The 26,886-nt window shown below is 42.7% G+C and overlaps 1 protein-coding gene across 2 annotated transcripts in view; it reads right to left on the reverse strand.

The window, feature by feature from the left end:
- fam172a (family with sequence similarity 172 member A) overlaps positions 1-26,886 on the reverse strand; it is a 160,995-nt gene that overhangs the window by 128,726 nt on the left and 5,383 nt on the right. For both annotated transcript variants that reach the window (XM_022754550.1, XM_022754542.1), the window contains exons 4-6: positions 25,860-25,960; positions 14,261-14,326; positions 12,546-12,737 (exon numbers count right to left, since the gene is read on the reverse strand). In XM_022754550.1, coding sequence (XP_022610271.1) covers positions 12,546-12,737; positions 14,261-14,326; positions 25,860-25,960 — 359 coding nt within the window. The remainder of the gene's footprint in view (positions 1-12,545; positions 12,738-14,260; positions 14,327-25,859; positions 25,961-26,886) is intronic.

The raw sequence follows: 26,886 nt of genomic DNA on the forward strand, positions 1-26,886 counted from the left end.
GGCTACGCAGGTTTAGGGGCAGGCTCAAGACCCCCAGAATTTTATTCACCTCTTGCTTTTTTTTCAATCCAGGTCTAATAAAGCTGTATGCAGCAGATCTCCTCTGCAGCCTATGGAGAGAGAGAGATCAGCCTGTGGACTTCAAAGAGGTTGCAACTAGGTCACCACAAGACACTGCAGTCAGCTAGAGCACAGTCTCTGGTCTGAGACATCTCACTTCTCTCCCTCCTTCTCCCTCTCGCTCCGCCAACCACTGCCACGCTCCCTCTCTCTCTTGCTCTTTCTCAATACAATGATATCAGTGAAATTAAAATGGATTATGGCGCCTTTCTCTCTTGTCATTCCCTGGGGTTGTACAGCACCATGTCATGTTACTGTTACTATAATGTTACTTCTTTATCACTGTCCATCGAAGCTGGTGCTCAGCAGTGTTTAATTTAGACACAGAGCGAGATAAATGGGGGAAGAGAGAGGCAGTGAGAGGAGGCAGAGACAGAAAATGAGACAGAGACACTGAGCAGAATGCAGAAACAGCCAGTCCTCCGTGGTCACACACTGCCACCCTGATCTGTCAAAGGCCAAAGAGACAGTGACTCCAAAGTCTCCTGCTCTGCACTTTGGATAAAACTAGCAACAGAGGCAGCCGGAGACCTAAATGGGAAACAGGAACCTTAGAAAGACGAGAAAGAGAAGAGAGAGGAAGAAAAACTCAGGAGGGAGAGGGAAGGGCGAGTTTGAACAAGGTCAAATAGAACAGAGAGCTGCAGGGCCACATTCCCTCTCTGAATGCAGAGCAAAACACAACAACTCTGTTAACACAAGAAAACAGCCACCAACATCTTAAGATGGATACAGAGGAGAGAGCGGGAGGGAGGCAGTAAGGTACACTTATCAGGTAAGTAAGTGAAGGACACAATATATAGTAGATACACACACACACACATACACACACACACACACATTTATATCCGGTTCTCTGGTGATGGGAAAACCACCCCTGAAAACATATTAGAGAATGACAAAAGAGCCTCAGTTTGTTGGACAATGTGAGTGTGTGAATGTGAGTTTGAGTCACTGTGTTTGTGATACGCATGTACGTGCAGCCGTTCACCTGTATTCAATGTATGATTGTTACTACATGCATATTGGACAAATATGTTTGTGTCTCAGTAGCAATTCCCATCCACCTGTGTGGCATCTGGAAGTGGTGTTTACGCGTGTTCTTGTGCGTTGATGCAAAAACTAAATATCCGTTCGCAGTGCATAATCCTAACCTGAATGGCTTTCACCACATTCGCAATGGATTGAACTGAAGCAGGATTTCTCACAACATGAGTACAGGACAAGTTGAAAGCAGCAAATAGCCATCTTAGTGCAGATGGTAGTTATCTTCCATACAGATGGGAGAACTACTAGAGCGGACTCTTTCGGTAAGTCTTCTTGGTTTACGTAAATGTGAGTGGCATATTTGTTTTGCTGTTGAGTTCAAATACAGTCTTTCACCAGCACTGCTTACTCTACCTTAAATGGGTCAATTTATCACTTGGTCAATCACAATGATAGAATATTAGCAATCAATATTAGACTGTGCAACAAGAATGTATCTACTGGATACTCAGGTGTATGTTTAGACCTGTGTTTACAGGCATAACTTGTCCCACGTCAAGCAGCTGCTGAGTCCTTCAGTCAGCTGATGAGGAGCTGTATGTCAGAACCTTCCTGGAGACAAGCTACACTGTCCTATCATGGCACAGCAAACAGGATGTGATTCTTTTGTTCTTACTCCAGTGTGTCTGTATTTGCTCTATGGCAAGTTTATTTGTGTGTACAGTATGGCTGTATGAGATACTGTGTGTGCGTGTGTTTTGTCACAGTCGCTGTGTTCCTGGGTGTGCGCCGTCGCGTACTGTGTTCTGAGTTAAGGTTGACATTCGTTTGACTGACATTGGGGGCGACAGCAGCACAGTGGCATATGGTAACCGCCTGCTAACCGCTAAAACTTGACATCAGCGCAAACAAGTCAGCCAAGCGTGGCATAGTGTGCTCCTAAGAGGGTTAAGGGATAGGCTGTCAGCATACGGCAGGATAATAACACCTATCACGAGCACCGTAATACCAGATAAAGGGGGGGGGGGGGGGGGGGCAGACCAAATGCACAGGTTGGTGTTGATGCAGATGAAACTGTATCTGACAAGTTACACAAAAAAAAAGTAATGGATAAACTATAATGTATCTAAACATGTGTTGTATGGTTGTTGTGTGGTGAGGAAACTCAGATCCTGATTTCAGCATTTTGTGGCATCACACAGAGCAGGAAGGCAAAGAGAAGCATTCAGACAGAGAACAGTGCCTTATACCTGACACTAACATGAGCTTCACACCCCGAATCTGTTTACATCTGATGTAGCTGGATTATATTCACGCCTGACTTTGACATGCCTCTTTGGTATTTACACTGAAATTTGACTTCTCTTTCCTTTGCCAAAATACAAATTGTCACACATGTCACTACCTCGCATAATATTTATATGGAAAGTGACAGTAAATACCTCATCTGGCTTGTTCCTCATCCCCAAGTAAGTTGACAATGCATTTTTGAAAAGTAAGCTACAACGAGAGCAGGCTGCTGCCTTTTCCTTCGTGTGTGTGTGTGTTTGTGTGTGTCTTCTTTTTCATTTTTATCTGTCTATGCAGCTTTTATGAACAGACTAGAAAATACAGTACATTCTCCCATGAAATCAAATGCGTCTCTCACTTAGTCCAGAGGCGATGTGGATGACCGCATCTTCAACATGTCTTTGCTTCGACGCATGGATTTTATACATTTTTGTGCCAAAGTTCAACCAAAGATGCATGTTGATGCCTACTGTACAGGCCACACAGATATACAGACACAGTTATCCACTGACCCACTGAGCTCCTGACGACAGAAGAGATGCAGACAAATCTGATCACTGATGCCATCTCTCTCTCCTCATTGTCTGTCTCTCTTTCTTTTGCACAGAGACACAAAAGCACACACGTCTTGAAACACTGAGACACCGCCGTCACTGCCATGATCTGATGTACTGAAATGTACATTTCACATCCACAGAGAATGCAGGACAATACCAGTCTCAAAAGACAGATAAGCCTTCAAAGAAAGATTCCATCTTTGATGTCTGGTCACATAGAGAGAGGGGAAACACACAAAAGCAGACAGCTACAAGACACTAACACATATGGGTAAACAGATAAAACCACTGCCTCAAATAAATACATGGTATATCACTACTCATCTACAGACGGGTGACAAATTAAAGGAAAAACCAACACAAAGTGTTTCAATGCACCTTGACATTGATCCTACAAGTCTCTGGACTCTAATGGAGGGACACCCCACAGCATAACAGAGGCACTGGATCCCCTTACTGCAGGGGTCAAGCACTCACACCTGTACCGTTCTCTTGGTGTACGCCACACATGCACTTGCCCACTGAGCTCTCAAATGTGCATTCATCTTTGTAATGGGGGATTTATGCACTGCAACCCTATAATATGCCTCTCTATGTAATTGTTGATGGACTGTCACCTGAGGAGGAGTTGCTCTTCTATTTTTCCTTCGCCCACAATTTCCAATTCTATTTACTGATGTCTTTCCCATGGATCTAAATGCAGATGTCACTTCAGTCACTTTTCCTAATGAAACAAGAGCCAGTTGAGAAGTGAAGGAAGCTCCTGCCATCCGTAGGCCCAAACAATGAACACGCTTTCAAAATCACTTAGACCTTTTCCACTCATTTATTAAGGTTTTTCCTTTAATTTGTCACCTGTCTGTATCTAGAGTATAAGGCAAATAACTCAGTGGGCCACATGTTTGAAAAGCTGGTCCAGATGTCTGAATAGGATCCTGTTGTTACCGTAAAACACAAATTAAAAAATTCACTCTCCAAAACTGCTTTTTGAATGTCTACAGACCACAACCAGTGCAGCCCTCCAGCATCTATTTTCATTTCTAACCACAGAGCCGGCACTAAAACTATTAACAGAAAGATTTGTTGTTGTTTGCCTCTAACCCTAGTGTACCCCCTAGAACCTTGGTAACCCCTATTTAAGGGCTGAGTTTCCTCTCATCGATCAAAGCTTGGTGCACACAGTCCAGGAGCATGACACTGGCATTGGAGAGCTTAAAGCAGGTTTCAACTTTGACCCTAAGAGATGCTCAGTGGCTGATTGTGTGAGTGTGTGTGTGTGCGCGTGCACTTTCGTGTGTCTGTGCATGTGTGTGTAGTGTAGTGTATATCCACAGTGGGTCATCAACGTGCTCACCACTAGCTCCTCGCAAAACTCAATTTCCTCCTGGAACGTCCACAGCTAAACACTTTTAACCTCTGCAAAGCTGCTGAGATGGAGGATACATGTAAAATTTACAAGAGGATGAAAGAGCCTTTGCATTTGTGTGTGTGTGTCTCCACGTAATATTAAATGATTCAAATGAATGCGGTACATACACCCACCTGTATCCAAAAAAGAAGTAAAAGCTGTTACATTACAGCCGTCAGACAGTGAACATGCTGCCACACAGACTGACAAATTGTGCAAAAGATTGTGGAGGATTTTTCTGTGGGTGTGTGTGTGTCTTGTGTGTGTGTGTGTGTGTGTGTGTGTGTGTGTGTGTGTGTGTGTGTGTTTGTGTGTGTATGTATGGGCCATAGAGGAGTGTTCCCAGTGAGAGAGTGAAGAGGTATCCACCACACACTGCCTGGGGCCCTCTGGAAGAGAGACTAAACAAGACCTTCCCATTGGGACACACACACACAGCCTACAGCTGCAAATGACCTACTACCCACCTCACACACACAGGCACACACACACTCACGCACGCATAAACACACATGCACACACATAAAGACAAAGCCTTTTTGATGGTACAATTTGCTAATATCAAGGAAAAAAAAAAAGTCTATTATCACACGAGGGCTAATAAATGTACACTCCCAAATAATCTCTCACAATTAGATTGAAGTCTTCCTCTCTCATGCTCTTTTGTTTTTCATCCTCTTGTTCTTTCAATCCTCTCAACCCCCAAGCAACATGGTGGCATGAGCAGCCTGGAAAATGACATACCAAACAACTCTCAACAGCTTTTTCAATAGTGTACATATACAGTATATCCAGAAAGTAAAATGTTCTTATTCTCTCTGAGTAAACTGCTGTAAACTACTTGTTATGTTCAGTTTCTGGAACTACAGCAGTACTTCCTAAATGTTTTTTAAACCGCTGACACAAACACGTACTCATGAACCCTTTTAAGCTGCAAATGTCAAAGTAAATATCTATTTTCAGCACTTATTTTAGGTCTATTCATTGTGACAAATGTGTGAGAGAAAGTTATTAAAGTAGAACACAAAAACTGGAAACAAATCCTGCCACATCCCTGGCCAGTTTTCATGGCACCCAAGAGTTCTGCACCAGGCACTCTGGGGACAACTGACCTACAGTGCCATGTTTAAAGTCGCACAATTTAAACTGGATTATTTTTAGAGGAAGAATCCCCTTAATGCAATTTACATCTAGTATGTTTGCAGATCCAGGGGCAATTTGTACAAAATAAATGATCTCTGCACAGTAAAATTGCCAGACTTAATTTACTGTAACTCTGAAAGTGTTAAAATCAACACTTCCTGTGTTTATAGAGGCTAATCAACACTTATTAACACCACAAAATTTGCTGTGTGTTTTCTGTTGAATCTCTGCTCTTAGCCCAAATAAGAAATGTCAAAACGCATGCTCCCCCTTATACACTTGTGTGAATTATGTATCAGGCAGATTTGCACTGGATGAAAATTACAGATGCCAGTGGTAATTATAATAATGACAGGACCTCCCAAAAGAACATCCATTTTAAATAGGGCTTAATATGTAATGGGAAGAACATGCCCTACACCAATGACATACAGAACAATGATAAAAAACCATGTGATATGACCTTTTTCCTACAGTGTGTTTAGTAAATACTTCAAACCCATTGTAAACTGTCAGTCTCATTCATCAGTGTCTTGTGAAACAATAGTCAGTGTGTTTTCCTAGAGGAAGCCTGAGGATGAACATATCTTCTTCATATCGTTCTCGGACTGACAAATAAAGGCTCTCTGCCAAGAGAAACTCAATGAGACCACAATCAATATATTGCTACAAGGTGTGTGCGCGCGCACACACACACACACACACACACACACACACACACACACACACACACACACACACACACACACACACACACACACACACACAAACACACTACACAGATAGGGGATGATGTACGATTACCTGGAGCACATAACAATCAGCTGAATGCTCATACAGTATGCACCCACTCACACGCTTCATGTACACACACACACACACGCACATACATACACACGCACACACTCACACACATACTCTCACACACACACAGAAAGACACTTAATATGCAAATATTTTTTTACAACAGGGACAGCACTTCATTGTTCATCTGGACGAAGGGGGGCAGATAGATAGATAAATAGGTCTCTAGATATCTAGCTTGGACCTCAATTGATGAGATTTCACATACGGCAGCAGCAGTGCTGTTAGGACAGGGAATACCACCACAAAATAATGTTTTCTCTCCCTCTGATCAATTTTTAATTTGGCCCGTGCAGCCGAGCCCTTGGCGGGCTTGGCCCCGGTAATTATGGTGGGTTATTGACAGCTGCCTTCCCGCGGGAGGCTATTTAAAAGAGGTTTAACCCCAGAGCAAGTCCAGGCCCCACACCTGCCTTTGAAGGTGTCAAGTGCATTGATCTGAGCTTCAGGATGTGCTGGGACCTTCCCACCTGGAGGTGTGTGTGTGTGTGTGAGTGTGTGTTGGTTGCAGGGCTACTATTACAAGGCCATGGCTAGGCAGAGCATCTTTTGACCCTTACACATACACACACATGCACACACACTAATACACAAGCTGTCCTCTGGCTAAACCTGGCTAGATGGATAGAATGATACATTTCTGACTTCTGTAGCCACCTGATGCCCAAAGATAGGCTGAAAACACACTGTACGTACAATGTTATCACACGCACACACACACACACGCACGCGCGCACACACACCAGCACACACACACAAACACACAGGTTAACTCACAGCTCGGGGGGAATTAGAGGAACTAATGAGAAAGGAGGAGGAGGAAGAATGGTGATTGGAGAGACAGAGAGAGGGGAGAGAGAGGAGAGAGAGGGGTATCCTCACAGCACACAAGGCCACGGCACAACACAGGAAGATGCCAGAGTGTGAAGCCGATGCTGAACAAGACATCATCCAGCTACAAGGAAAAAAAAAAAAAAAGGGGGGGGGGGGGGGGGGGGGGCCAGGACATGACGAGAGAGAGTAAAGAGAGGATTTCTGTGTTTGAGATTGTCTGCCTCGCTGCCCCCTTTCAGCCTCCCATTGAAATTCTGGGCAGATACAAACCCCTAGGCTTTTGACACACTTTTGAAAACACCACACCCCCTCTTTCTTTCCAGTGGGTCTCCAGTGTCGAGCCTGACTCACTATCGAGAGAGAGAGAGAGAGAGGGAGAGAGTGTGAGATGGGGAGAAGGGGGGTGAGAAGGAGGGGAGGCATTACAGGGGTAGGGGGGGGGGGGCTGGTGAACAGATCTGTTTTCACGTTAGCAAGTTCCAAATTAAATTAAGTTGTTCTTGAGGAGAGTGTTTTTAGTGGTTTGTATGTGGTTATATGTTTGTGTGCACATGTATATGCAGTTAACAAGTTGGAAAGTTGTCAGACTTGGTACTGTTGAATTTATTTTTAAAAAAAACTCTACCCACAACTGAACTTCTAAAGAAACAATGTCTGACAAAAATGACTATATTGTGTTGAAATATTGAAAATGAACAGATGAATAAGCTCTTAGGAAGAGAAGTTTTCCAACAGTAGCCAATAACTAATGTTGCAAAACCGTAAGAAGACAACTGCAGGAGAAGTCAAGGATTAAAAAAAAGTTAAGAAGTTATGTAAAGTAAAGTAAAAGAAAAAAAAGGCACTAGGAATTTTTGGGTTCTTGCTTCTCAACGTTGTTGTGTCATGGCCTGATAATACATGATACATGTACCATAATACGCGATACAGGAGGATTGAGGCCTCACAGCAGCATTCAAGTGTTTTCTTTCAGTGTGGACACAAACACACACAAGTTGAATGTCCTATTCTTAACTCCAACAGCTACTTTAACTAATGATCCCACCTTTCAATATTCCCTCCTTCCTCAATTATTCTGCCTGTAACCTCACAATCTACTCTCTCTCTCTCTCTCTCTCTTTCTCTCCCTCCCATTCCCCCATCTCCTCCAAACCCCATGGCACCCACCCTCCACCTCCACCATCTCAGTCTCAGGATGCAGAGCAGTGACAGGGCCAGAAGGTAATGATACAGCTGCCATGATGCAACAAGCAGACCTGTCGACTGTCAGGAATTGAAATCATGAAGGAATAAGCTGTCATTAAGAGGCCCTCTCCCAGTAGTGGAGCTGTCAGACGCCTGCCTTCTGCCTACTCTCTCTCTATACTCCCGTCTGTCCTCTGCCAGTCCCACCCCATTTGCAGTCACTCCCTAGTCCTTCTCTCATTTCTCTCTTCCTGCTTCAATCCTCTCTGTGCCCCTCTCCTTCTCTCCTCTTCTGTCCTCTTCCAACCAATCATAATCCTTCTCCCTCTCTGCATCCCCCCACCCACCCACCCAACCCCCGTGCCCTCCTCCCCCGTCTCAGATTCATCTTTTCCATCTATTTCCCCCTCACTCTGGTTGTTGCTTGAGAAACCTCCTCTCACCTGTCATTTTACCTCGAGGCTATGGGAATAGCACTACTTCCATGTGCACAAACACATGCACATGCAACAGACCTGCAACCACAGCGCAAAGGTTTGCCTTAACCTGGCGTTACTGTACTCACCTTTGCCCAGTGTGATGCATTTGTTGCTAGGTTCTCTCTGTGTGCACATATTTTAGACTCATCTTTTACATATACATGATACAAGCTTATTAATGTGTTGACATAATCCCGAGACTGTGATATATCTGTAGACAGGAGCATGGTGGATATGGGAAGCAGAAACAGGTGATGGGATGTAAGTGGTGTGTAAGAGACAGGCTGCCCGGAGATTCACCCTAGAATGTGATTGTTTGTATGTGTGTGTGCACGTGTGTTGTGTGAAGGGCCTGATTAACCAGCACAATCAGCTATGTTTCCCACAATCCCTTGATTGGCAGTGGGTGATCCCATCGGAAGAGAGGAAAGGCTGACTCAAGCCCTTAAGGACGCTGGCTAAGAATTTCAGAGTGGTGCTTTAACACAGGTGCAGGCCCATACACGTGTGTGTGTCTGTGTGTGTGTGTGTGTGGGTGGGTGGGTGGATGTGTGTATATGTGTGTGTGTGTGTGTATGTATATATGTATGTATGTGTGTGTGTGTGTGTGCGTGCGTGCGTGTATGCGTATGTGTTTTGCAGCAGCAACAAGCTCCCCCCATATTTCCCCGAATGCACTCCAGTTGACCCTTCGCTGCAGGCTTTGAATTTCCAAACAACTTCCCATGAGTAACTTCGCATGAGCTGCACTCGAGGCAAAAGCTTCTTGCTACGCAACATTTTTGTAAAATGGAGTCTAATCTAAACATAATAAAAACAACACTCAAAATGTCACATTTGACCCAGCACTGCACTTAAACAAATTTGTAAATCAGAAATATTGAGTAATTGTCATGGTGCCAGAGTTGCTCTTTTACAGCATCAGACTGCTGTAATGACCTATGTAAAACTAAGTTGTTGTTTTATAAATGTTTCTATCCATGACAGTTCGGTCGAAGGAATATTCCACTTTCAGATAGTCTCACATTGCTGAATATCATGGCTCATTTCCTCAAGCTGGTTCACCAACCTCTTCCTCAGTTAGTCATTTCCTGCATTTCCCAGAATGAGTTTGGACAATTCATTGTGAACTCTGTATTGTATATATGTGTAGGTGGAGACAGTGAAACTGATAGCCACCGAGGTAGTGATAACAAAAGTTTCCTGTTGAGTGATTTTCCTATTAATTATTAATGCCTTGTAGTGAACATTTCAGAATAAAGACGTGGTAAGCTGTACTGTATAACATTATAACAGTATAACAACGTTTAATAACAATGGTGTATGAGGCTGCTTCCTTGACAACTCGTCAGGTTTCAGACCTCACCTAGTCATCACCATTTCTGCTGCACCTCTCTTCCTACGAGGAGAATGAATATAACACGCTGGTAGTCAGCAAGCCACTTGGCTGAACAGTCAGGCACTCATTATAAACACTGACTTTGGAAATACATTTAAATTAATGCATAACTAATGCCATGCCTCTATGCCTGTTTGTCTTTGTGCTGTAGAACAGGCGGGAGGCAGTATCTTTAAAAAGTAAGATGGGATTTATGTGTCAGAGTGATGAATTAGTAGCTTGTACAAGTGTATGAGATAACCAGATGAGATGTCTAAGGGTAAATGAATAAAGGAGGAGTAAAATGTGAAGCTGCATCAAGCCAAAGTGGAAACTACCATAAACTTATAGCAATTACATGTCAAATACATAATGTAATACAGCTATAATAACTGTCCTTGTAGAAATATGGATGCTAGTGTATATTACAAACTAAATGTAGTCATGTGGTGTACCTTTTGAGCACACTGTAATTCTAAGTATCCACTAAATGCTGAATAACTATAATAGGTACTGCTGATAAGTACACAGTGATTTCACTGAGAACCCCCCCTCCCCCCACTGCTTGAAGGGGAACTTATCATTAAAATCAGCTGATAATGTGTTTAGACAAATAAGATTGAGATAAAAAATGAGCAAAAACAAAAACTCCACACCTTTCTTCAGATGTTACAATAGCTGTAACTCCTGTACATGCACTTCAAAAGACATCCACACAAATGTCATGGTATGACATAATAAACCACAAACATGCCTGTAATAGATGTAGACAGCATGAATTGACTATAAATGTGTGTGCTTGTCTTTCCAGTGCACACACAGAGTACAAGGCCTGTGTGTGGTAAATGCCTGGATGATGATTTGTCAGGGTGTAAGAACACGATTTCTTGTTTATGATGATGAATGAGCAACACTCGCACTACACAAACCACGTTCTCTATATCTGGGCTGTCACTTTGTCTCTCTGCAACACAATCCAGCCTCTTCCAACTGTAACACCGGCCGGGGTGACTGTAAAAGATAGTTTCTGGGTACCTGAATCATCTGTTAGCACACACATGGACCCACACGCACACTACCCAAATCTCTCCTGTTGTTGTACTCAGCAGGCGAGGGCTTTACACAGCAGTGAAAGTCTTTATGGCATTCAGGTGGACGGAACGAGGGAATGAGGGGGAGAGGGAGAGCAGGATCTCCCCTAAGTCAATTTGAACAGTGGGCCGATGAAATTACACAGGTAGTCGTGGCCCGGCTGACAAATGAGCACAGAAATGGGGATGAAAATAATAAGACAGGCAGAGAGCCGCCTTTTGCTTGCTGAAACACAGATGTATACACTTGTGTGTGATCATATAGTAGGGAAAGAAAAACAAATCTATATTTTACATCACATTATCTGCTTCTCTCTCTCAGCTCAGTCACCGATGAACCCATAGGATTACACAGGAATCATAAAAATACATAAATGTTTTCTTGTATAATAATAATCATGTTGAGGAATATTCTTTCACTAAAAAGACAATATAAGCCTCTATTCTGGGTTGAGGACTGTACAGTAATATGTAAAGTAATAAAGTCTGTGTTTGCACCTGTGAACGAATGTCTGCTTATTATTATTATTCACTCCTGCTATTATATGATGCTGTGGAGTGCTGAAATTGTTCAGGATCATGTAATTTATCATATCCCAGGACAAAGTTTCCTTTCCACTCCAGACTTGTGTAAATTGGGAAATGAAGTTAAACTGAATTGAGTCGATGCAGTACATCCAGAATCTAAGGTAGAAAAGCTAAGAGCAATAAAAAATTACCCACAATCACATTCAAACCTCCAGTCAAACAAAAGAAAACAAAATACCATGATACTCCACTTCTAACTGTGCCAGAACTGCTTCCAAAGCCCCAAATATTCAAGCCTGCCCCTTACATAAACAATGTGTGTTACACTTGTCACACCAATATCCCATCAGGCTAACCAGCACTCCCACTGTGGTAGCAGTGGTACCACTATGTGGTGACTTTTTCCCCCAGAGACACACAAAACCCTACAAACTAATGATGGGTCACAGTTTACACTCTTTGCAAAGGAAAAACAAAAATGGAGGATATGAATGTAAAGTATTTAGAACTGGCTGCAAAATAAACTACCTCCTCTAACATTTTACTTGCAGTGTCCTCAGTGCACTCAGCCCACCCCTCCCTCTCAGTGACATGAAAACACAACATCTTGGATCAAAGATCGGGAAAAATCGTTTCAACATCCAACGAAATAGCTTGAACTTCTTTTGTTGTGCCCCCTACCTCCATGGCTCTGGTGATGAAGGGGATCTGTGTTCCTGAGTCCAGGTCCTGGTTGATGATTAGTCTACGGGCCCACTGACCGGCCCGCACTACGCCACTGCCCTGGATGAGCACCAACAGCTTGGATGGGTTAGACAAGGCATCTGGGCTCCGGTAGATAAAACTGGTGGGTTCATCTTCTGTGGCATCCACCTAAATGTTCAGGAAAACACAGGTTATCATGTCTCACTGATGTATTGGAGTCAAAACCCCCAAAATCTCTTATATAAAGAGAAAAGCATATTTCCCAAAGATGTTTGATGATTTCATAGACTTTTGGGACATTTAACTGAATCAAAATAAATCTTTGCTGTCTCTATGCCACAGCAGCAAATGAAAAAGATGATCAAATTGTGATTTTATTTTTCAAAGAAACATCTGAAGCTGATTATGAAAAGAAATGTTAAGAATTTTATCTTATATTGCATGTAGGAATTTAAGGAGAAACAGCCTTCTCTACTGTGGCCTTTGTAATTAAAAAAGCTCATATGCATCAGTTCACTAATCATCAATAATCATGATTAGAAAACAGCCTTTGTGTGATTAAAACTGAGGGAGAAAGTAATACACAGAGAGGGGGAGGCTAAGAGAGTGAGCGAGTATTTGTGTGTGTGCATGAGCTCCGTCCACATCCCATGCGTCTTTGCATCCCTCCCAAGTATGCCTGGAAGAATCTCTAAGGAGACAAACACTGTCCATAAAAGCCATGGGTGGCAGCTGCAAGAACTTAATCCAAGCAGACAAAGAGAGCCGAGTGGGGGAGAAAATCTTACCCTTTATTCTCTTGTGCTCCCTCATTCCCTCTCCCTATACTTGGCTGCGGTTAATCTTCTTAAAATCTGCGGTCACAAGTTCAATGCCACGCAGGTGGACGGACCCACCACTAACACACAAATACACACACACAAATGCCATATACACGCAGGCGGGTGGGCAGCAGAAAAGCAGAACAGAGCAATTTTCCAGAGGAATAATGAGATAAATAGGCCAGGCAGATAAACCAGTAAAAGTGTATGGGGGCTAATGAAAGGCGCTGAGTCCCTTGGTAGGTGATTTATGGACACTGTTAGCGCTGGAGCTAACTCTGCTATGCTTCTAAACACCAGCATTGCCTAACATCCCCATAAATGCAGCCTGAAAAATGATCACAACTTTTATAAACAGAAAAAGAGCAAGGATGGTGGGGTAAAGGGGGGCAAAGAGAGACAAACATGCTTCCAACAACAAATAAAAAAGGGATCAAGTGTGGATGAGCTGGGCAAAGAATAACTCCATGATGGCTGAGAAAGTCCCCTTCAGCGCAAATGAATGCAAAACAGATTAAGCATCAGCATGCTGCGCCTCTGCGCCTTTGAAATGACACGTCACAATACAGTTAATTTGTTGAGGAGACACTTTTGCACAAAGGATGTGAGCAGAGGAGGGAGTAACAGAAAGAGAGAGAGTAAGAGAGAAACTGAGTGAGATAGAAAGGGAAAGACAAAGACTGATAGAGAAATGAGGAGAGCTGACTCCTCACAATCCCCTTTTCTTTATTTTGTTTAAACAGGACACTCAATATAATCACACTCTGAAGCCGAAGCATTTACGTCAATTTTCATATTTAATACTCCCTTTAATCTTCAAGGGCATAAATCAAAGAGGAAAATGCCTCTTTTCACACTCTGGGTACTTACTGGCAGGAAGGCTTTAGTCATGTTGCACTTTTTCTCCAACAGCTCATAAACATACTGAGTGATGATCTGGAGAGAAAAAAAGACACAGAACACATACACACACACACACAGAGTCAGACAATACATTGATAATACAGTCTAATGCAATTAATATTTTTACATTGACGTTGATACAAATCCATCCAACAAAAGCAAACTAAACTCTGTGTGTATGTGTGAACAAGTAATAGCAACCACTGTCATGCTTGCAAACAGAATAAAAACTACTATTCAAAAACCCTTGTTTGCCCTCTGGTGTGTGTGTGTATGCATGTGTACATGAGCTACTTGAAAGGGTCTGGATCGTACAGTGTGTGTGTGTGTGTGTGTGTGTGTGTGTGTGTGTGTGTGTGAATCACAGTGCAGTGTGAGTGTTGAGGTTGTAAGTGCCAGGAGAGGAAATCTCCTGTACAAGCGAAGGGCTGATGTAAGTTATGTTTATCCCCGCAGCCACAGCACTAAAGAACCTTGTATACCGAGTCATTCCAACCCCGGGCCAAGCCTTTCATGGTTCAGTGACATTAACAACTTTCTTTTCAATTTTCCTTATTTTTTCTTCCCTTCTTTTCTTCTCCCCACGTCCTGCTGAGCTGAGAACAGAGACAAGCACTTTGTGGAACAGATTTAGATTTTTGATCAGTTGCGAGAGAAAGCCAGAGGAGTTAAGAGTGATAACAGATGACAGGGCACATGACCACTGGCAGCGAGCTGTGCTGGAGCTATTGTTACTGTAATGATGTTTCCCAATCACGTGCAACGACAGACTCCGTGTCCTGTACATGTCACGACAGTACAATGTCAGGCACATGGACCACAGGGAGCAACATGTTGTCCTGCTCTGCTGTGAAGTCTCACTTTGAGTATGGCTTTTGAAGCATCAGCCTTACTAAATCAGGAAAGCAAAGGCCGGCGGTGGCGCCACAGCTACAAAGCGTGTCCGAGCCCCAGTCACGCTCTCTAGTCAGAGACCAACCGACTGACTGACCCCAAACACAAAGGCCAAACACAAACAAGGATCAACCAGAGACTGTCATGTCTCACAGCACAGAGTGGCATGATACTCAGAGCTCATTAATGTGTGGAAAGGTGGAGAACTGTACTGAGATTTAATAATAACTGGTCAACAGATATTTACTCATTGAATGTATTAGGAATTCGTCATCAAAAATATCTGCACAAAAAAGCATGTTTGTAATTGGGTTTGGATCAACATACACCATCAAAAAAGTATGCAGTCTTGATTACAAACTACTGACACTGTGTTTTTGGAGCCAATGAAAAGTAAACTTGCACATTGTTAGCTATGTATGTAGAGCAGAGGTGTAGTATTACATGACCATAACAAAAACATTGTGCTATTTCGAAAAGAAAGAAAAGTTTCTCCAAGTCTCTTAGAGAAGTGAAAAAAATCTCTCCCGTTAGTCAAGTGCAACAGTTACAGATGTAAGTACCAAAAAGTGAAAAAACTAATGGGATTCTTTTGGGCCATGATGTGCTTAGCTTTTGTAATTTTTGGCACACACACAAAAAAAACATTTTCTTTAGACAGAGTTTTGAAATGTCAGCCACGGGACGATGAAATTATGCATATCCCTAAAATACATGTTCCAAACTCCAAACTTCTTTTAAATGGTATGAATTTGAGAATATATCTGCTTTCAAAATTTAAAGTTGGCAGATGATTCTCCACAGAAATGATTTTTCACACAGAAAAGAAAGGACAACAAAAGGTCAAATGCAACTTAAGAGTAAAAGAAAGGCTTTTGCTTTAAAGTCAAATGTGAATTCTCATGATAATCACAATATTGCCATGCTCTTTCATGTCCGCAACAAGCTAAATGCTAACTTGATTTACTTCTTAAAGAACAACATGCAAGAATATCATTACACACCAGACACATATTAGCCTTATGACAGCCAATCAAAGGCCAGCAGACGGGCCAAATGAGATGATCGATTCTACCATTTGACCCCGTGAAGGAGGGGGTGGGGGAGGTGGTGGTGGCAGGGGGGCTAGGGGAGCTAAAACAACCCCACCTCATCCGAACCCACCAAACCTCCAACAGCTAATTCACTAAAATGTCAGCCAGTCTGATGAAGACTAAAATGATTCCGGGCCTCAGTATGCTAGTGTTTAATGACATCAATAAGCCTCACAGGAAATTTCATTTGCACTACGTTATTTGTTCAGTGCCTCAGGTGGCTCGAGAACCATCTGATATAGAATCAGGGGAGAGACTGATGGGGAACAAGAGGAGAGAGAAAAACTGGAAAGAATGCAAGAGTTTCGATGTGAAAATTCATTTCCACTGATAAAAGGATACTGTAGATCATAAATAAGAATCTAATATCCAAGCTCATATATATGTGTGGCTATGTGGGCATCTGTGTGTTTTAGTTCATAATGTAAACTGCAGCCAGATGACCTTTTCCTTTCAGCAAAAAGATTAAAAAAATAGATCAAAAGTAAGGGTCGAAAAAGAGACAGTAGCAGCATTTCAATGGATCAAAACCTGATTTTTGTTTTTAGAAATAATAGACTCGGAGCAGAGACATACAACTCAGAAACTCACAAACATGTCCTGGCGCACACACAGCCAACCTCCTTCTGTGTGGGCCTCTGAGGACTACGTCTCAGCAGCTGATCAGTACAATAAGAAAAGCCTCTTTGTCACCTAATTACCAATGTGTTATTAGTGCTTTAATGAAATGCCTGCAGGAAGCAACGCTGAGTGCCTGCATTGTCGGCATCGGACGATAGGAGAAGCACGAGGAGTGGATTTGGCAAATAATATTAAGACACACAAAGAGAAGGGAAGGGAGGGGAGTGAGAGTGAGAGAGAGAGAGAGAGAGAGAGAGAAACAGAAAGAGGGAAGGAGAAAGAGATAAAAGAGCCTAATTCAATCCAAATCAATAGGTTTCATGACCACAAACATGCTTACAATGTCCTTATCTGCAGCAAATATGTAATATCATTCAGGCTGACCAGCTATGGGTGCCACATTACCTGAAATGTCAATATAAGCTCTGTGTCTGTCATAAAAAAGTGAAGGCCAAAGTCCCAGACTGCACAATTTCATCTCCAAAGACACAGCCCCCCCCCCCAGCAGAGACACACACAAAGAGCAGTGATCATGGGTAACCCTTACTGGCTTTGTCTGTCAAGTCCAGACAGACAAAGGTAAAAAGAGCAGAAAAGGGTAACAGTTCAGTTTTAATTGTCTGCTAGGACAACTGGATGATGATGTATGCTGGAAGAACGGCGAGCTTTCTACATGACCGTGAGAGCGATCGTGGGAGAGTCTGAAATACACTCTCTGCGGCTGAGGTCACCTCTGTGTCTGTGGTTTGTTTGTGTAGAGGAAGCATTGTGGTGATGAAGCAAGAAGAGTGGGATCAGGGAGGAAGGAAGGGACTTAGAGGAGGGCTCAGTGGGAGGAAAGGAGGAGGACAAGAAAGGAGAGGTGGAGAAGTAATCCCCAGGAGCCAGAGTCTTGTGCCAGATCCCACTGCGGTGAACAGCTGATGGGAGAGGGAGCAATGGAAGAGAGAACGGTGGGGGAGAAACGGTACAGTATGTGGCCTTGATACGAGTCATTTTAAGTGGGTGGGCTGTGCCCTAAACTCCTGACAAACCTCTGGTCATCCCCACAACAATCTCTTCCTCACCCTCACTCACACACCAAGCCACGGTCTTAACGAAGACCATTGTGGTTGCAAGTCGATATGTTTTTAAACTCCTCACTACTGAGGGTGAAAGACCTCCCACATTATGTGTGCACATGTGTCAGTTAATGTTTGTTCTCCCACTGATTACACCAGTCATGCCTAGTTTGGCTGACCACACCTGAGGCGAGGAAAAGCGGGGAAGAAGTGAACCAGGACAGGAAGAGGTGGATATATTGAGAGGTGGGAAAGACAAGGATGTGAGGAACAGGAGCAAGGGAAATATTAGGAAAGGAACAATAGGTATCATAGAACAATAAGAGGGAGGAAGGGAGGGAGGGTAAAGGCTGAGATGGTCAAGGGCAATGGAAAAACTGAGGTAATTACAGGGGAGGAAGAGAAAGCAATGATCTGAAACCGCCCCTGAGAGACGATCATGAAACAGATGTTTATCAGGGTCTGTAAGTTTCATCAAGATACATTAAGACTCTTTAAGACCAATTTAATGCTAGTCATCGTGAAAGATACAACTTATGGAAATGGAAATAAACACTAAAATATAAAGAAAAACATCTCTGTAAATGTCCCAGTGACATTTAACAGAAATTGCAGCCACCCCACAAGAAAAGAAAAGAAAAGAAAAGAAAAGAAAGACATTTATGTAATCAGAAGTCACAGTTACAAAGCTGTTTTAAGGCCTTTTGAGGCCTCCAGTTTGAATAATGCAATAATGTTATAATGTCTCACTTATTGGGGACAATGAAGCCACACTGGTTAATCTGATTAACCAGCTAAGTGTTAGCCATGTGCACAAATACACACAAGACAGCAGCACATGCAGTGTACACACATACGAGAAACTCATGCATAGACACACACATCTCTTGTCTCTCTAGTCCAGAGCCCTCTCCAAAAGCCACTTAGCCATAGAAACCAGAGAGCAAGAAGAGGCATCAAAGCTGTTTATATAATGAAACTGAAAGAGCTGCTCCATGCTGTATCACTGACTGCACCCAGGAAAGCATTCCTTCTTCTCCAGAGAATAGAGGAGAGGAAGAAAAAGAAAAAAGAAGAAAATCCCCCCGAACAATGCAGCACAACAACAGCAGCAACAACAGCAAAGCATTACTCAGAAAGAGAGACAGGCTGCGAAAATGAGAGAGAGCACGAGGCAATAGAAAGGTTGTTTATTTAAGTCAGCCTCATGTACCAACAGAAAGTGGTATTAAAATAGGGCCTATTGTTGTGAGTTTGTGATCTGTCAGTCCGCGTGGGAAACAAAGAGAGAGAGCGAGAGAGAGACGGGTGTAATTCCCATGAGGTCTCTGTCATTCTTCTGTCAGAGGAGAGAGGGCTCTCCAGGGGAAGAGAAAGTTCTCCGACACAGACTGACAGACAGTCTGTTTACACTTAGCGTAGATCTCCCTCTCTCAGACTCCGTCTCTGCCCTCCTTGCACTACTCATACTAATGGCATCGTAATGACCTCCTCAGGTGTTAACTGAGAAGCCGGCAGAGGGTAATTCAAAGTAAAGTACTGCGTGCCACCGTGGGTGCCGGCGGTAGTGACAGATGCCAGTACTGTAACTACCAGCCCTCCTGTCTTTTCTCTAACCCCCCATCCCATCCCCATCCCCTGTCCAATTCCCTTCTCTTTCATCAACTCTAATCCACCTCGCCCACACCCTGCAACCATTTTTGTCTCACTGTGTCTGTTTCCTCCTTCCTGTTCTCAGCAGAAGCTGCAGCAGCAGTTTTTAAGTGTTTTGGGAATGGAGACGTGATGGCAGTCAGTGAATCAGGGCAGACAGCTGTCATTTATAGTCCCTCTTTAGAGAGATCCCATTAGCTTCCCAACAAAATGGTCCACGACTGGTATGGGGCCTCATGGTGCTTTAAGTACAGTGTGAAGGCCTGTCTCCATGGCTCCCATTGTAGCCCTGACGCAACATTTCATGACTGCACTAGGAGTCTTTATTCATCGCACCTCTTCAACCTAATAATGTGATCCATCACTTATAGGTTAATGTTGTTTATGTAAAGCTCTAAATATACTACACTATTCTGCTCGTTGTACAAGAAACACATAAAACACAACATCTAGTGAAATAAATGTCTGACAGTATTTGTATATTGTCAACAATGTATTTGTAAAATACATTTTTTTAAACTCCTGCAAAGTGACTTATAACATGTCTTGATATACCATTTTTTCACAAAGTAACTCACTACATCTACCTGTCTTCTTAACCTTAAATCAGCGGGACAGGTAAAGGATCAAAGTTCCTGCATAGGTACAGGCGTTCACACTTCCAGGTCTGTGCGCAGACTCTGTTTGGGCTGCACCTGCACATACACATACACTACTGCATGGACACTAGCAGATGACGGAATTTGCATTGCAGCAATGTGAACATAGAAAGTATGATGTCAGCTTAGGGGATATTGTTGTAAGCTAACTCTCCAAAACTGTTTGTCCAAGTACACAATCATCAGCCAGGTGGCTGCTGACTCTCAACAGGTTTTCCCCAACAATCTGACGATTAAATCCCGCCCATTCTACTGCATATATTGTTTGTCCTGAGACTAGCATTCAAATGTATGCAGATGATATTGTAATTTATGCACATGGTAGAGGTATAACACAAGTTGAACTTAGGTTATGAATATAATATAACATAATATAATATTATAATGATATTAGCTTGTCATAATGAATTGTTAAAGACAAGTCTTTTGCCTCAGTGTTCATCATTTTGCTCAAGGGCACTTCAGCAGAGCCTTAAACCTTGGTCAGCTGTTACAATACCCATCATCCATAATGTGGAAACAGAGGGACACAGAAAGAGAAAAATAGATAACAGAGAGACAGTACACAGTGTAAGAGAGTAAGAGACAGACAGAGGGGGAGAGAGAGGGAGGGAGGGGGAGAGAGAGATGAAGAGACAGAGAGAAAAGGAGAAAGAGAAAGAGACGGCTTTCTAATTCAGCCATCTGGCTAGCTTTACTTCATTATAATATTCTGACTCTGTGTGTGTGTGTGTGTGTGTGTGTGTGTGTGTGTGTATGTGTGTGTGTGTTTACAAATTTGTGAGTGCCTTCAATTCCACAGATGCAGGCAGAGCAGAGAAGAATCCTCATTTATTAACAGCTTAATAGAGCTCCATCTGGGCCAGACCCTATGCTTGTCTTCTATCAGAGAGATTCATCACCGAATCACAGGAATTAGACTACAACTGACACCTACACAGGCTGTGGTGACCCTGCTGCACTGAGCAACACCGCGCAGATAGCCTGCACTGCATTACAGCTGTAATACAGCCATTATGATAACAGTCAGAGCCAAGGACGGAAAATGTCACCACACCAGTAGTCTGTTTTCCAGTCTTGGTTTGTGTAATGTTATAGTTTCCATAGACAAAACAAAATACAAAAGAACACAATAAAGATTACATTATACCAATTCAACAATTTAGAAACTGGGGTTAATGGGAATAACAAAGAGACCATCTTAGTCAATGCCTACACTCTTTATAGAGTGCATTCAGAACATAAAGGGATATTTCAGTTGCAGACATCTTATTTGTCCTACTTATCCAGAGACAGACAGCCACAGATGCCCTTTATTATGCTACTGCAATACCTTCAGACTGCACAGAGAGACATAATGAAGGCATTCGTAAGTGGCTGACTCTGGGTAAAAAGACAAAATAGCTATACCCCCCACATAACCTGGGTTTCCCTTGAAATAATTTAGTTCAGATAGTAATAATCAGGTGCTCCCTGAGGACAAATTCAATGGTTCTCAAACGAAAGTGTATGGTTCATTCTCCTCTTGTATGTTTGCACTGAGTCACTACGCTGATCAAAAAGTACATTCACACACTTCAATTAATTTGCTTTTTGTTTCATTATTTGTTTCATCCCTCTTTTCTATTTCCTTTTCTTCAACCTGCCCTGTGCATGATTTCCCACATTTCCCACAACTCCCAGAGAATAGGTGTAAGCTTGATGTATTTAGCCAGTTTATGCATGTTTTATTGGTTTGTTTGATCTATGCAATCAAACACATGTGCTATATGAGTTACCTTGTTTATTTATGTATGTGCACCATTACGCGCACATTCTGTCAGTCCAGCTTACTCTCTTCTTTCTCTCTGTCTCTCTCTCTCTCTTTCGTCTCTCTACTGGTTTCAGTGGCTTGCACATATTCTTCAGAAGTTATATTTTTCCTTTGTGCACCTTCTGTCATTCCATCACAATTCCACTTCCTTTATGTTTGTTTAATTACTCATACATACTGAATTAATAACATAAACTGGGCCCTCAAATTGGGATTTGTTATAACTTTATGGCTACTATTTTTCTCAGGTGTTGAACTGCAGGCCACTCATATGTACAAAAATATGCTCAGTGGTCTCCAAATAAAGTGGACTGATGCAGCTTCTTGGTAATAGCATCTCTCTGCATCATGGCATAATTATATGAAAAATACATATGAAAAGTTTAGAATTATTTTTTATGGATCGAATGAAAAATGAAAAATGATTCACCACTCTTGTTCTCAACCCAAATTTTGTTCCCATCTCTTTCTTTTGCTTGGAGGCCATCATACCAACATCCTCGTTCTCCCTCTTTGTATCCGTCCCTCCATTCAGACGAGGCTGAAGTGCAAATTGGACATCTGGTGCTGTGATGTGTCTGACAATACAGCCGCCACCCCCAAGCCCCCTCACACATGTACACAGACACACAAACGCACGTGCGCGCGCACACACACACACACACACACACACACACACACACACGCACACACACGCACACGCACACACACACACACACAGTCTTCCACACAAAATACAGAACTGTGAGGATATAAAGACACTGAGAAGACGACAGGAGGAGGAAGAGATGGTCAGAGGTATAGATGAGGGGAGGGAGCAAAAAGGAATGTGAGTGAGCATTAGGGGGCAATGATGATGCCATTCTATTCACACTGCCAGAGGCAAACACATGCACCCACGTCCTTGTGCCATGTCTCACAGCTCCCAGGCTGAATTGTGGCTAGTTCTCAGGTGGCAGGTTGATAGAGGGCACTGGGGTGTGCTGTGGAGTGGCGTTGCCCATAACAGGCCTGCCTGCATTGAGGCTTATACCTTTACCCCCATGACATCTGACAAAGTCTCTCCTCTTGCCTGATGCAAAAATGAAGGAGAGGGATGGGAGAAAAGACTAAACACACAAACAATGGCATAAAGGGGGGGAATTCAAGCACAAATAGATCTGCATGTGCTGGCCAGACGTACGCAGAAATAAGCGTGCAGGTACGCCTGTGTGACACACACTCTTAAACTCATACATACAGAGGCTGACTAAGCAGCATAACCTACTTTTATAACCAAAGGCATACAATTCAGTAGTTGTGTCTATTTATAATGGAGCATATTTCTTACCAGCAAAAACAATGCATTTGTACTTGCAAAGCTGTGAGAGAGGTACAGTATTCATTTTCTTGAATCATCTGTGGCCTAAAAACAACAGACAGATAATACTGCTTATTCAGGTAGTGTTCCTTTCTTCTCAGCCAGTTAATCTCCTGCAGCACAACACATACAGTATCTGTTCTCATTACACAAGCTCACATCAACACTGACTGACACTATTTCCTTTTTTCTTCTCTAAAGAAGATGCTTCTGTCAATTTTTTTAATCACAGGATGAATAAAATTTGCATACATTCTGCTTGATGATTATTTGTTTCCTCCAAATGTTTGGCCCCCCTCAGATGCCTGAGTTCAGTTAGTTTAAATGTCTGTGTGTTCTTTCAGGGCCTCTGCTTTTCTGCTACCAAATGTTTGTTTCTACAGTCCTTTTAGATGTTGGTAGATAGTGCCTGAACACGTAAAAGAAAAGAGGGGGAAAAAGCCTTCACAGAAGGCAGGCTCTCAAAGGGACTACTGTATACCTGCATTAGAAATAATAAAAACACTCAGGTAATCCCACAAATGGGTCTATCACTTTGCTTTGAACTTCAAAGAATGCACACAACAATTAAAAGCAACATAGCGGGGGATGCAAATAAAAAAACAGATTACAAAAGAACATTTGTCTCATTATCTTAATGCATATTGCATGTGGTGGTACTGTGGGAGTCAATTATAGGTGAACTTTAGGATGGTGTATGTTTTGGATATATGGTGATGGAGTTGGACGATCACAGAACTCCATACGGTGGCACAGAATCCTTGAAATTAAAGTCTAAAAGTAACTTTTCCCACCATGTGCTCTATATAATATATTTATAACGCTATAGCAACGAAAAATAGAGGTCATCAGTTCATCTGCAGTCGCATCCCAATCACACCAGTCGTGCATCAGCAAGTGTAAAGTCTCTAATGTGCATCGTCATCTCCAGTTGCACAGTCACGGAAAATTGTCAGGACAGTTGTTAATTCTCTTCTGCACATATCTGTCTCAGGCCTGTAGCAGAACTACGTAGACAGGTCCCCAGTACTGAGAGCATCACTGGTGGGTTGTTTTATCTACACCATGCCATGTCATGCCTTCATAACGTTGCCTCAAACGGATCAGTTGAGGACTTTTTTGGCTCGAAGGGTAGGATTCTCAGAAGTTTTCAAATTCAGTCTCAGACCTCTGCTCGGATTCTGGTGCAGACTTCACAACTGACTCAGCTTCTTGCTCAGAATCAGCAGATGCATCACTGTCCATTTCAGACTTTACATTTCGAAATTTAACTGGAGTTATGTGACACATTTGACCTCAAACTCAACTCGTGCCTCAACTAAGCTGACAAGTGGATGATTAGGGTGAAATCCATTGTGCTCACCTGCTTCAGCGGACCATGACCTTTAAAATGCTTGTAAACCTTCCTCATTCTAATCTGACAGAGGCCTGGACCAAAAGATACACCACTGAGGAAGCCATTCTGTGGTACTGGCATTTAAGGTGCTTAAAAGAAGGCTACAATGCAGTTCATCCAGGTTTGAAATGAAAGAATGTGCAAGAGCTCCATAGCCCCTTTTACACACAAACGTTACTGTGTAAAAGGCTGTGGCAATTTACCATGACCACATTGTGTTTGAAAGAGAGCTGGGGTCCTTAAGAGTCAATTAGCCTCCTCAGAACCTATGAACACTTTTGTAACTACAGCTCAAGTGTGCATTAAAACAGCCACGCATGGATATAGCAGGCAAATATTACAATATCTTTAAGCATATAAATGCATAAATTAAAAATAGGAATCAAATGAGAGTCCAATGTTAACTTGGGCAACTTGATTTTCTTTACACCTACAGTCGTTTTCTTGCTGTTGGATAGTGTAAAATAGGCAGCAAATATTTGTCGTGCCAATTATGCAACAGTGGGGCTGCTTGTGGTTAGAAATCAAGCCTTGGCATTCAACTGGGACAAAGGTTTTTAAAAAATGAACATCTGGGCAGCCTGTTTGAGAACTGAGCACATTCTTGTTCTTTGGTCTTAATATTTTCTAACTCACCTCTCTTCTACAGCAGTGCTGTCACCATTGTTAATTAAAAAATTTAAAACTTGACATAAAATTGATCCGCATGCGGGAACTACAATATATTTGGATGCCAAAAATCAACTCAGCCTTACATCAATAGAATAAAGCAATTCTGCAGGTTCCACGTGTAATAAAGGCTGATGTGCCATGTTTTTTGCTTTCTAAATAATCAGCAACAATTGCAACATCTTTTAATGTCATGTTACAAAAACTGGTCAGGACAGAAAATCAAACTAGACCCAGTAGCTGAAGCCAAAGTTGCTGAATATGGATGGCCTGAAGGTAGCTTAAAAAAAACCCCAAACAAAACAGATTTTCGCTTAGTATGCCAATGGAAAGAGCAGTGTGTTACCTCTCCGAGAGCTTCATAGCGTTTCTGGTTCCAGCGGTGGAGATCCTCTCTGGCATTGAACACAAAGGGTTCTCCCGTTTTTATATGTCTGAGCTGGCCATCTGTGGGAGAAAGATAAAAAAGAAGGAAAAACCACATATTAATATCTATATATATATATATATATGATTGTGTGTGTGTGTGTGTGTGTGTGTGTGTGTGTGTGTGTGTGTGTGTGTGTGTGAGAGGTAAAGTTAGGCATGTTGGGCAGGTCACTACTTCAGACTGGAAATGCAAAAGTAATTCAATCTGCCAAATTAAACAAACTAAGATTAACCACCAAATTCTTTATTTTTTATTTTCATTCTTTCTCTCGCTTCTCCTCTGTTGGTCCTTTCGTTCCTTTACCCTCCCTCCCTCAACCACCCCCATCTGGCAGGTGCAAGGCCTGTGGATGCAGCAGCGTTCTTCCAGTCACGACTCCAACGGCCTTCTGGGTAGTCTGGCAGGCCAGGACTAGACAGCTGGTATGGCAAAAATTCTCACTCCCTCTTTTCATCCATCTAAAAGCCTCTCCCCTTCCTCTTTAACTGTGTCCATCTCTTTCTCCCTCTTCTTCCTCGCTCACCCTGGCAACAGGCCACAGGTCTGTCCCTGCCGTTCCCACCTGAAATCTCCTTGTGGAAAAACTAAAGGAGGTGTGGGAAAGGTTGTCTGTGTGTGTGTGTGTGTGTGTGTGTGTGTGTGTGTGTGTGTGTGTGTGTGTGTGTGTGTGAGTGTGTGTGTATGTGTGAAAGAGAGAGAGCATGAGAGAGAAAGGTGCGCTGGCACGCATTTGCCACGACGACAACTGCTCCTTGCAACTGCTGGGCATCAGCCAGTCGCCCTAACCAGCATAGCTTACATACACCCAAACACACAGACAACACACCGACAGATGCAGCCAGGAGGACCAGGTGTGGACATACAGTAAGTGTCACTAGGCGTTTGTTGCAAGTGAGCCAAACTGCCATTACATGGCACAATAATTGACTGAGAAGAAACTAAA

This window comes from Seriola dumerili, unplaced genomic scaffold (assembly GCF_002260705.1).
Source record: "Seriola dumerili isolate Sdu_G_001 unplaced genomic scaffold, Sdu_1.0 BDQW01000017.1, whole genome shotgun sequence".
Taxonomy (NCBI): Eukaryota; Metazoa; Chordata; class Actinopteri; order Carangiformes; family Carangidae; genus Seriola; species Seriola dumerili.